Consider the following 12505-nt stretch of genomic DNA (forward strand, 5'->3'; position numbering starts at 1 on the left):
TGGAGCTGGACAACCCACTGTTTTATAGCAAGCAGCAGGCAAGCCCATACTCCTTCCGAGACATGACTCTGTCCCTCAAGTAGCTTGCTACAAATGCAGTGTGGAGGGGCGGCCTGGGTGAAGAGCAGGCAGGGCTCTGTGTTCCTGACACAGCCAGCAAAAAAGCCAGCTGGAATGCAAGAGACCCACGGAAAACATTCTCCCAAAAGGGGAACTCATTCTTCCTACTTGCTTGCAGAAAGGGATTTAAAATCGAACAGGTTGGGAAAATTGAGTTACACACAGAGGAAAAACAGGGCCATTCTCACCCATCACTGTTCAGTTCCACTCAGCCATCACTCTTTTTTTACTTTGACTACTTTATAGATTGTGGGGTCGGGTGCGGTGGCTCATGCCTCTAATCCCAGCAGTTTCGGAAGCCGAGGTAGGCGGATCACCTGAGGTCAGGAGTTGGAGACCAGCCTGGCCAACCTGGTGAAACCCCGTCTCGACTAAAGATACAAAAAAAAAAATTAGTCGTGCATGGCGGTGTGCACCGTAATCCCAGCTACTCGGGAGGCTGAGGCAGGAAAATCGCTTAAACCAGGAGGCCGAAGTTGCAGTGAGCTGACATCATGCTACTGCACTTCAGCCTGGGCCACAGAGTGAGATTGTCTCATAAATAAACAAACAAACAGACTGTGAGATTCTGGATTTCCAGTTGTTAGGCAGGGATCTACGGATTCTCTCAGCGAAGATGTAGACCAGTGGTGCCGGGAGAGGCTGCTGTGCACAGCCTGTCAACCCTGCCCATCAGGGTGGGGGTTGGGGGTGCCCATAGACCATCTCCCTGGGACTGAAGTCCATGACAGAAGTAGATCATGCTGCCTCTTCTCTATGTGAGTAGACCCAGGAGTCTCACGTCCCCTGCCAGTATCCATGGAACAGCAAGAGACTAACTTAGTTGCTTATAAGTAGGGCAATATCAAATCCCAGACCCAGCAGGTACTTTTGTAAGAAAACATTTTTAGAATGACAGAGTAAGACAATGAATAAAGCTACCAGAAGAAATAAGAAAGTGAATAAAGTCACCAATAAGAAAATGAATAAAGCTACGTTGTTCCAGCCAGTGCCTCTGTGAGTCATCTTTCTTGGTGACCCCAACACCTACAAATCATGCAATGCTGACATCCTGGGACTGCTGCTCCGGGTGGGAGGTAACTGATGGCACCTGCTTGACAAGGAGACTGACCTTTTCTTCCACCATGCCTTCATCTCTCCTCTCCAAATCCTGACATTTTTCCCACTATATTTGTAAAAGTTATGTGATTATACGACTATAGCTCTTCTGTGATGTCTACAGGTTGATACAAATAATGAAAAATCAAAACATCAACGTATCTCAGAACCACATGGTGCGTGTGACCCCTCAGGATATATACACTATGTTGCCACTTGAAGGAGAATCTTCCAGGTATCAAATCCCGTGGATTCTCTTATTTTCTTTCACATTCCCTCTGCTGTTCCCGGCTCACAGTCGGCGACCACGCTCTGAGGAGCCCATGCCATCTCCATTTCCCCCATCCCTTTTTCACTTTCCTGGCCGCTGCCTCACACCAGTCAAATCCGAATATCAGGGAGGCGGACACAGGGTGAGTGTCTGCTTCTTGCAACTCCCAGGTGGTTATGATGTGCTTCCCGGACTGCAACACTGACCTATGGAACTGAAATGATGAATTCATGTCAGAAAGAAGTAGGATTTGGGGAAGAATTCATTACCTGGACCATTTTCAGCAGCTGGAATAAAAAGCACTTAACAACAACAATAAAAATCACACACAAAGGCCAAAAAGTGTTTTGAAAAAGTGCTTTGAGAATTTACTGTACAGTTTTTTTTAAACAATTTATTTGTATGTTGGCTTCTACATGCTCTTACATTCGTGTAAAACATTTATACATATTCTTTACAATTTGTACATATATTAAATGGCTATAGCATAAACATTGTTCTATGGGATTTTATAGAAGAAAAATCAAGTGGGGAAAATTACTCATGAAACATTAACAAAAACCCGTGATATTAAAGAACAAGATGTTCTCATATTCATTTGATTTCCTCATCTACTTATTTTTGGTGTCGTTTTATTGATGCTGGCCCAGACTTTCCATTTCCCATAATTATTAGGTCAGAAAAATGAAAGCGGTGGGAGGGAACGCAGTAAGGCACCTGTGGGAGACGGACGCGCTCCTCCGCAGAAGCGAGACGGTGGCTGCCAGTGTTGAGTTAGAGCTGTCGGTGTGCCAAGGTCCTGTTTTACTTTATGCCATTAACTGAAGTGCTGGTGCTCAGAAACTCCTGTGTGAAGTTTCGGATGCAGTCAGGAAGGGCACTGGTCTGTTCTTTCTTTCCAATCTCAGAGTCCTCAGGATTCTGTACGCTGTTCAGGCTGCAACCCTTCTCAGTCCCTACACTTTTCCATCTAATGGGGAGGGCAGGGGTGCTAAACTGTGCTTTTTCTCTTTGCTGATTACACCAACTGGCCATGAACCCGCCATCCAAACCAAGCAGTGTGCCATCCCCGCAACAGCACTTCTCACCACGTTGGAGGAGCAGCCAAAGAATAAGAAGGGACGAGAGGCTCCGGGGTGCTGTGTGTGGTGCCCTCCTCCCCCAGGCCGTCCTGAACACAGCCACTCACCCGTTAGACCAAAGCCACAAAACTCTCTAAAAAGTCCCTCAATTCTTCTAATGTATTCTTTATGGCATAAAACCTGCCTTAACCATGATTAGGAAGAAAGTGCAAAGAGAGAAAGCACTGGTCCTCACATAAGAGTAACACATCAGAAATGACGCTGAGGACACGGGTGGCCAGGGGTATGTGCTCATCTGCCAGGCTGTGGGGTCCCCCTGGAGGGACATGGGATGGCCCACCTGCCACACACCATGATGGTGCTGGCAGCCCCGGGGCCCCCGGCCTCCTCCATCCTGAAGTGTAAGCACTTGAGCCGTAACTGTGGCAGTGAAAGGCATAAAGACACCCCTCAATGATAGGAACCCCAGAGGACTGAAAAGAGTTATAAAAATATACAAACATAGATATTTTTTATTCTGGCATAGTTCGTATTTTTAAGAAAGTAATTAGGAATTAATTATCTGACACCGGGTAAGAACTGGAAGATTGTGGGAGACTTATAAATTATATAAGACATATAATTTATAAGACATATAAATTATGACTCTGTGTAAAATATCAGTGGGGAGAAACCCCTCATTTTCCATTGAAAATTCTGGTAACTTTTAAGTACTTTCCAAAAATAGAGACGATTTCCACTGGTTTAAATAATGGATGTGGAAATGAACAAAAGACCATCCCTAAATAACTGATGCATTTAGGGTGGCTAATAAAATAAACGCAGTTTTTTGCAACTCTGTTTCTTTTTGGTTTTCTTTTTTTTCTGAATAATAGGGGAAAAAAAGTTTTGAATTGCATTGCCCCAAGTCAGGAGAAAGCGCTCAGCATTCTCTTCAAGGCCCGTTCTGTCCTACATCACCGGAAAACGGCTGAGGGCCTGCCTCAGCTTTTCTGCAATCTGACAAGAAAGCAAAACAAAATAACGTTGAGATATCACTCCCATTACGACCTCACAGTATTCTTTATTCACAACTCCAACAAGTTAAACATTACACAAATTCCAATTCTTTAACTGGTCTTTTTGGCACCAGCCCTGCCCCGCGTTCCTGCTGGAGAGACCTTAACCCCGAATGGCACTGGCAAGCACTGAGGCCCCAGCTGGCCCTGGTGGTCCCTTCCTGCCGGTGGGCGTCTGCACGTGCTCCCCGCCTCTGCCCTAGCGGCGCTTCCAGACGACCTGCTTTCCCTCAGATGAGCTGGGGGCTCAGGTCTTCATGCTTGCCTAGAGCCCCCTCCTTTCCTGGAGGAGTATGAGCTTCCAGAATCCCCTGAAGGCTATGTCGCCCTGGCCACACCCTGCTCTGTCACTGCTGGGTGTGCAGACAGCACGAGCCTGCCTGTGAAGCTAAGGAGGCGCTGCGGTCGTCTATGCGCCAGGGCCTCCTGCTCCTTAAGGCGCAGCTGTCTTATCCATCCCTGGATGCTAAACATCCAGAGTGAGGGCTTGGTATACAAGAAACACTCAATATATGTCTGCTCCACGAACACATACGCAAATTTTAATAACTTAAGGGTTACTGTGCCATAAAACTTAGATTGAAAACCTGACAATGTTGTATCAGCTACTTAGGTTTATGCAAAGACAGTGATGAAATACACGGTTTTCTATTCTGAATTACAATGTCATAAATAACTATATCATACTTGGACTTGAAAATCAATAAATCAACATTATCAAAATTCTGAGAGTTTCCCTTGCATTATTTTCTCACACAGACAAATGTAATCTGTTATATTCTAATACACAATGAAAGGCGAATCCACAATGGCACCAACTGACGAGAAAAGTGTGCATTTAAAGAGCACAGGGCCCATGTCCTGTAAGGGAGGACAGGGTTTAGGTGAGTTCCTCCCATAAGTTAGTCTCCCAAACCAACTGTACCAGACACAGTTCACAAATATGCGTTAGGTACATATCAAGCACAGTTCTCCTTTAAGAACTGGCTGCTGGAGACAGGCGTTTTCAGCAGTGTCCAGTTTGCAGAGGCCACCAGTATGGCTGTGAGCAGGGGGCTTGCAAACCACTCCCCATGAACATGGCTTAGATCCCAGGGCCAGAGGAGAGCTGGGTAGGCAGCAAGGCCGCCAGCGGAAGCTGGATTCTACATTACAGAACTTACCTGCAGGTGCCTGAGGTGGACATGCTACTAGATCTTTGTTTTCTGGTAAACAACAAAATTACTAGGCAGAGGTAAGAAAAGTTTAAGTTTTCGTTATTGTTTTGTGAAGAGAACCGTTCCAGGTCTCACTTTTTTGTTTTTTCTTTCTCTGCGATTTCCATGGCGCACTGTGAAAACCTCATTCATGAAAAGCAAAGGCTGCCTTTGCTTTCCTGTGTGGTGCCAGGCTCCTGTTCCAGCTGCCAATGGAGCCCCAGGGACGGCTGGGTGACCTCATCTCATTCAGAACCGTTCCTGGTGCACAGAGGCACAGAGAGGCTGTGACACGGGGGAAGGAGCCACACGATAAGGAACGTCTTGGGGCCTTGCAACTAGCATCCAAGATCCTGCTTCAGAAGAAAACCTTTTTTAACCCAGTGTTACCCAAAAAGCAAAGGGCAGACAGAATTAGGAGATTAAAAATATCCTGTCCAAAATTTAGGCTCCTTTGGTTTCTTACTTAGGATTAAAGAATACAAACAGATTAACTTTACATGGTCAAAGTGGTTTACCAGGAACCTTCTCCTCAAGTACATGTGAAAGGCACGCGGACGCCCACTCACCGTTTCGTAAAACTGCACTTGCTGCTCCAGGTACAGGCGGATGACACTGTTGTAATCATAGATTCGATTACTGTGAAAGTGATTCATCTCAGCTACAACCAAAACCAAAACATCAATCAGTTTTCCCTCCAAGTTTTCAAATGGCAACACCTGGTTTCTCTGCTCAGTTACAATTAATCATCAACCGGACCTAATCTGGTTGGCTGCGGTACAGTGTCAGCTCTTGGCAAATCACTTTACTAAGGGTTAGAAAAACAAGTTGAGCTGGGCACAGTGGCTCACATCTGCAATCCCAGCACTTTGGGAGGCAAGGTGGGTAGATCACCTGAGGTCAGGAGTTCAAGACCAGCCTGGCCAGCATGGCAAAACCCCAACTCTACTAAAAATACAAAAATCAGCTGGGTGTGGAGACAGGTGCCTGTAATCCCAGCTACTCTGGAGGCCGAGGCAGGAGAATTGCTTGAACTCGGGAGGTGGAGGTTGCAGTGAGCCGAGATTGCACTACTGCACTCCAGCCTGGGTGACAGAGCGAGACTCTGTCTCAAACAAAACAAAACAAAACAAAACAAAACAAAACAGTTAATGACAAACGTTACTTTTCAGTACATGAATGACTTACACTGACTTGCATAATCAAAACTATAAAATCCAATACAGATAAATCACCCAAATGTGGACTATTACTCTAACAGAACTGATCCAAGAGAAACTACTTGGTCATACTCGCTACAGATGACTGCAGTTCACAGCTTCCAGTGCGTCTGCATGGGACCTAGCGAGGCACCTGGGGGCCCTGCCCCGCTCCCTTCTGCGCAGCAATTGCTTCAGCAGGTTTCTGGTGAAAGGCCGGGCAGCATGTGGGACAGCGGGAGGCCCTTCCTCAGTCCGGGGAGCTTTGCTGTCCATGAGCACCAGCGGCGCCATCAGAACCCAGCCTCTCACAGGGCAGAAGGACTGGATGCTGAGGGAGATCTTTCTTCATCTTTGCTGAATACCTGGATTCCTTATTCCTCTGTGCCCCTCTACCCCTACCCCCAACTCTGGAGGAGTCTTCGTCATCAGAGGGCCTCCTTGCCTCCGTTGGATGCCTCCTACTCCGCCTTCTCCCAAACCCTCCAGGCTGAGAAAGCCAGCAGCTGCACAGATTCCCATGACACACACTGTTCTACATTTTACATTCAGTTATTTGAAGTTGTACAAAGCTTTGTGTTTATCAATTTGGATAACCTCAAACAGAAGTTCAAAACCAAATTTCCCATTTCAAACCCTTCAAAACCCAAAACTTCAATCAGGTTTCCTCGTTTTTGCTGTAGTGGCCTTGGCTCTGGACACTCCCTCGTCCATCTCTTTCTCCCATGAATGCCCCAGTCTTGAAAGCTCTTCCTTGGAAAAGCCTGCAAATCTGTTTCCTTCTCTTCTCCCCAGTACCACATCTTTAGGTCCTCAAAGCTCAGACTACAACAGTGATGGTCTTCTGGTTGGGCTCTTGGACAGCGTCTGCATTTTCCAATCTCCTCTCCATAACCAGCAAATCCTTCTCCCTTGAAGATTGATTTTTTTTAACTCCCTTTTAATGGCTTCTTAATGCCCACATCAAGTCTAGAGTTTTCAAGTTCTTTCACACTCAAAATTTATTTCCCAATAACCTCTAAGTATGTTTTACTCTTTCACGCCCATGACACAATCCAGCACCATGATTTTGTAGCTTTTGTTCCTAACAGAACACGCTCTCCATTCTCTGCCCATACAAATGCCATCCACCCATCTGCCAATGGGAAAAATCCACCTGCTGCTCTCATCTGCTCAAAAACACTCAAACCTATACAAATTCATGTCTTGTTTTTTTTTTTAACACAAAAAAACTGTGCCTAAAATGACATACCCAAACCCCTTCACATTCCATGATCCCAAGGCACGCACATTACAGACTGCTAAAAGCTGAGCTCTGGCATTTAATAGAGCATTATGATATCACAGATTGCAAAAGGAATCTTCAATGTCTCTCAGAAATAATAAAATGTGCAGTTTGAATCAAGCTGTCATTCACAGCTAGATAAGGTGGACAGGTGAAAAATTAAATAAATATTACAGATTTTCATCAGCACTGGGATCCTGCAAACAAGGGGCTCACAAGCGTCTCAATTACTTATCAAGATGCTCACATCTGGATTTCTCTAGCAAGGGAAACTTTGCTGGGGAAAAAAAAACCTCCACCAGCACCTCATAAGGACCCTTTCATCTTACCTTGCAACGCGTAAGACATGGTGCTGACTCTCTTCACCATGTTCTGTTTGTCTTGTGGGGTGATTTTACTTGTTGCAACGAGTTTGTCACTTTCTTTCACTTTTTCTATGGCTCCCTGTGAAATACAAAATACAACAGTATGAATAAAGCTGAAATGATTAGTCATTAGTTTAAAACACAACAATGCTAATATATTCTATAACTGATTTGCTACTGAACAGGAAATACCTCCACAAAACAAGAGAGGAAAGCATCTAAATTTAACTTCCTTCAAGTCCCTTGGAAGCAAAAAGGCTGCTATTCTTGAAAAAATGTCACTAAGCTAAAATGAACAGTTTTATGCTACAACAAGAAAGAAAAGCAAACAGCACACCATCTCCGTGATATTCAGAAGCCGGTGCCATTTGAAGAGTAGCACATAATGGAAATCAGGCATTAGCAGGTTTTGAAAGTCACGTGCCTAGGTCCAGGGCAGTGTTCGCACACAGGCACTTTCTCTCTCTTCTTTTATACAACAGAATATTTTATAAGCGAGTGCCTAAGTGTGCTGATTGTAAGTCCTGGGCTTTCCTTTGATTTTTTAAGAGGCGCTGAATCCATTTAAAGACTTAGATGGAAGTGGCTGGAAAGGCTGCCAAACATCTCCCACTCCAGTATCATCATGCTGCTCGTTATTTAGGACTGTCTGGAAAGAACAACTCTATACTCATGCATTAATTAGGCTCCAGGCCTACAACTCTGATGCTGCTGGCATACATTTCGACAACAAGCTAATTGTTCTGCGATTTATATTAAGTTATCTGAGGTTGTACAAACCTAATTTACCTATGGTACCCCTTCATGATATTTAAGTTATAAAGCAGAATGCTAACATGGCCACATGCCAGGACTGTTAAGATCACAGACCAGCCCTTTGCAGACATTTTCCTAACAAATCCAAGTACATCACAATATACTAGACTACTATGGTTGACATAAAACACTCACAACTCATGCCTGAGGTGATGTACAGACTTTTTAAAAAGGGAGAGAAAACCAGAATTCATTATGTGAGAACACCCCAAACCAATTCTAAAATTCAGTTACAAAACCTTTCTAACGGGAATTACAGATTCTTTTTTAATAATAAAGATAAACATATAAAACCAATACTACTGTGCATGTCTGCCTGCTTCACCTGCTGTTGTCTTCTATAAATGTCTACAATCAGGTTACCTTGTGAGTGCCAATGATGTCAGGGAAGCAGCCAAGAAAACCTTTATACTCATGATTACATTCCATCAGGAAATGGAGATCTTTCTTTGGCTATAACAAGATACAAGCTGATTGTTACTAGTAGAGAAATTCAGAATATCAAGGAAAAGAGAACCATTATATGCAAAGACTGTAAATCTTGCATGTGCTACACTACATTACTGAGTGTTAAGCATTCAGATCACTTTTTCTAAAAGAAAGTAGCTCCCAAGACTGCCTTTCTTTGACTCATATGTTGTAAAGAAAATGACAAAACATCATGTAATTTTTAAGTTGGTTTGTAAAATTATTTTGTCATGGCCCAAAATATACCACCAAGAAGGAAGAAAGTTCAGCTAATGCTGTATGTTTACATACAAACAAATGAGTTGCTGTAGTTTAACTTTTAAATATGAGCAGAGAATATAAAAATGTTATTAAAACACCCAGTAATCATTTTAAGTGGCAATTTAAAATTTTTCAATTTTTCTGAATTGTAATTTTAATAGCTGTTACTCACATCTCTAAAATGAATGCATTTTTAGAAGTATTAGCAAAGTAGCCCATAACCACATTAGTGTGTGTACACATGTGTGCATCCATTAACATAGCTTTAAGTCATCTGAAAAAAATTTTTTTAAATTAAGGGATTAGAAAATAACTTAGATTCTTCTTAAGGGAACTTATTATCTGTTACCTAAAAAAAAAAAAAAACCCTGAAATTGGGGTACTAAAGACTCCAATAAAAGCTATGTAGCTATGACAAGGACCTGCCCTGTCCTGGGGACTGTAGCAGGTGCTTTTTATTTACGAGCTGTTAAATCTTGAGAACCATACAGGGTAGGCACTACCACTGCAGATTAACAGATGAGGAAACTACGGCTCAGAGAGGCTAAGCAATGGTCCGTACAGATCTGAGCCAGCGTTCTTTCCTGTTCATTAGAATCCCCTGATGGCTAAGAACAGATCAGAGGCATCAATACTGGGGTACACTCATTTAGATTTCTTTTCTTCTGAGACAGGGTCTCACTGTGTCACCCAGGCTAAAGTGCAGTGGTATGATCACGGCTCACTGCAGCCTCGACTTCCCGGGCTCAAGCGATCTTCCTACCTCAGCCTCCTGGATAGCTGGGACTACAGGCATATACCACTACACCTGGCTAATTTTTTTGGGTTCACTGTGTTGCCCAGGCTGGTGTCGAATTTCTGGACTCAAGAAATTCACCCCCCTTGGCCTCCCAAAGTGCCAGATTACAGTTGTGAGCCACTGTGCCTGGCCTATTTAGATTTCTTGATGACAAATTTATCCATCCACTTTGTCTTAATCCAAGAAACCATGATTAAATACAATTAACAAAGATACACAGAAACAGAAAAGAGGAGGGTACTTATTTGGGAAGTTTGTCTTAAGACATGTTTTAAATTAAATATGTGGACTAGACAGCATCAAATTGTAACTGGAATTGTGTGATTATGTTAGTACCTGTTCTGCCACGAGACTGGCAATTTCTTCATAAGTCTTTCCTGCTTCTGTTATTGCATCATTGAGATCTGTTTCACCTGAAAATGATCAATTTTATCAGTGGTTATAAGTTATACATATTTTCTTTTCACTTGTTAAAAATTTTATTATTGGTTTTATTGGTAAATTTTATTATAGAAACTTTCAAACATTTTCAAAACTAGTGGGAACAGAATGAATGCCTATCACCCACCGTCTGCCTTCCCCACTGGCAGCTCTCGCCAGCCTGTGTTCATCTACACCCCGACCCGCTTTCACTGGATATCAGTATCTCATCCATAAATCCTGTCTAACAGATGAGGACTCTAAAACATGAGGCAGTACCATTATGACACCTAAGACGAGACTGTCACTCTGCTATAATGAAGCCTCTCAGGGCGAGCTGGCTGCTTGAATCAGAATGTAAAGGTCCACACAGCACAGAACTGATGCGTTTCTTAACTCTGTGGATTCTTCTCCCTCGGCCCCTTTTTTCCCTGCACGTTTCTTTTCGTGGGGTGTTGAACTTGTTGTGTGCCTTGGTGCCTGCATTCTGGATGCTGCTGGCTGCATCTCTGGTGATACTGCACACACTCCTCTGTCCCTGTATTCTCTTTACACTAGCTATTACACCTAGAGGCCTGATCAGAGTCACACGCCACCAGTTCCAGTTATTTCTACTCTTAGAATGTTAGAAAATGATCGTTATCTAGAATGACCATTGTCTGGATCTTTTATTTTATTATTTGTTTTTCTTTTTTGAGACAGAGTCTTGCTCTGTTGCCCAGGCTGGAGTGCAGTGGCGTGATCTCAGCTCACTGCAAGCTCCGCCTCCCGGGTTCACACCATTCTCTTGCCTCAGCCTCCCGAGTAGCTGGGACTACAGGCACCTGCCACCATGCCCAGCTAATTTTTTGTGTTTTCAGTAGAGATGGGGTTTCACTGTGTTGGCCAGGCTTGTCTCGAACTCCTGACCTCAGGTGATCCACCTGTCTCAGCCTCCCAAAGTGCTGGGATTACAGGTGTGAGCCACTGCGCCCGGCCAAGGATCTTTTATTTTAGTATGAGTTTGCAAAACGGTGTTATTCTATTTCTACCATTCCTTCTTTATTGGCTGAAATACTTCCATAAGGATCAACTTTCCTCTATCAATAATATTCTGGTTACCCAGAGGTAGAGTTTGAATAGGAAAAGCAGGTTAAGTGCTTAATTCTTTTTTCTCTTTACAGTTTTCAAAATAATGAGTTAATCCCCCACCATTCTCTAAGAGTAACTGAGATTAATTTCTTAAAAAGCATCTTTATAATTCTGGATTTAAAAATATTTGATATGCTTCATTCCGCATTAATTATCATTTTCACTAATGCTCAAATTTTCTTTTCTTTGGCCAGTGGTAGGCTCTTCCAATTGGTATTTAAGTCTTTTGATAGGAACCCTGGTTCATTGTGGTAGGAAGTGAACCTTATGATTGGTGCCAGGGAATGCTTCTTGCTACTGGATTGGGTAATTGTTTCCAGGGCTTTAACAGAAAGGCAAATTGTGTGTATATATATATATTTTTTAATTTTTTTTTTACTTTTTTTAAGAGAGAAAACACATAATGAGCTTACACTGATGTTTCCAAAGCAAATTTATGACTTTAGGGGTTTTCTTCATTTATTTTAAAACTTTATTTTAAAACTCTTAATTGCTAACAACAGTAACATAATTACATATTTGATTTATCCTACAATATGAAAACAGTTTTAGAAGTTTCAGAATAACAATACCAACATGATACTGACTACACGTTTAGTGAAAATAACTAACATTCTTATAGTCTTTCTGACCTTGAGGCATCTGCTCCTGGGGGCATATAAAATGCCATTTTAAGGTGCTTTGAAATAATTCCTCTGTGTGCTATGCCTTCATCTTGATGTATCAAGTCTTTTGTTTTATTTTGCTTTTGATTAGGAATTTTTTCCATTTTGATTTAAATTTGTTTTCTAATAATTATGTAAAGCATTCACATTATTCCAAAGTCAACTCTACAAAACAAGATATAAGCAGAAGTTTACCTTCCATGTCTTTCTCCTCCCCCATCATCATTTAAGAATTTTTATCACTTATATTTCCATATGATCATCCATAACA

At 42.7% G+C, this 12505-nt stretch overlaps 1 protein-coding gene across 7 annotated transcripts in view; it reads right to left on the bottom strand.

Annotated features, from left to right (window-relative positions):
* Positions 1 to 1832: 1832 nt before the first annotated feature.
* Positions 1833 to 12505, bottom strand: part of SNX9 (sorting nexin 9) — a 124029-nt gene continuing 113356 nt past the window's right edge. For 4 of the 7 annotated variants that reach the window (XM_003897994.3, XM_009205806.4, XM_009205808.3 and 1 more), the window contains 5 exons: positions 10355 to 10431; positions 8854 to 8943; positions 7639 to 7753; positions 5395 to 5486; positions 1833 to 3570 (listed from right to left, as the gene is read on the bottom strand). In XM_003897994.3, the coding sequence (XP_003898043.1) occupies positions 3523 to 3570; positions 5395 to 5486; positions 7639 to 7753; positions 8854 to 8943; positions 10355 to 10431 (422 nt within the window). In that variant the 3' untranslated portion in view covers positions 1833 to 3522. Of the gene's footprint in view, positions 3571 to 5394; positions 5487 to 7638; positions 7754 to 8853; positions 8944 to 10354; positions 10432 to 12217; positions 12400 to 12505 lie in introns of those variants that run through there. The other 3 variants (XM_009205807.3, XM_021937709.2, XM_021937710.2) reach the window with 3 other exon arrangements.

This window comes from Papio anubis, chromosome 6 (assembly GCF_008728515.1).
Source record: "Papio anubis isolate 15944 chromosome 6, Panubis1.0, whole genome shotgun sequence".
In the NCBI taxonomy this organism is placed as follows: domain Eukaryota; kingdom Metazoa; phylum Chordata; class Mammalia; order Primates; family Cercopithecidae; genus Papio; species Papio anubis.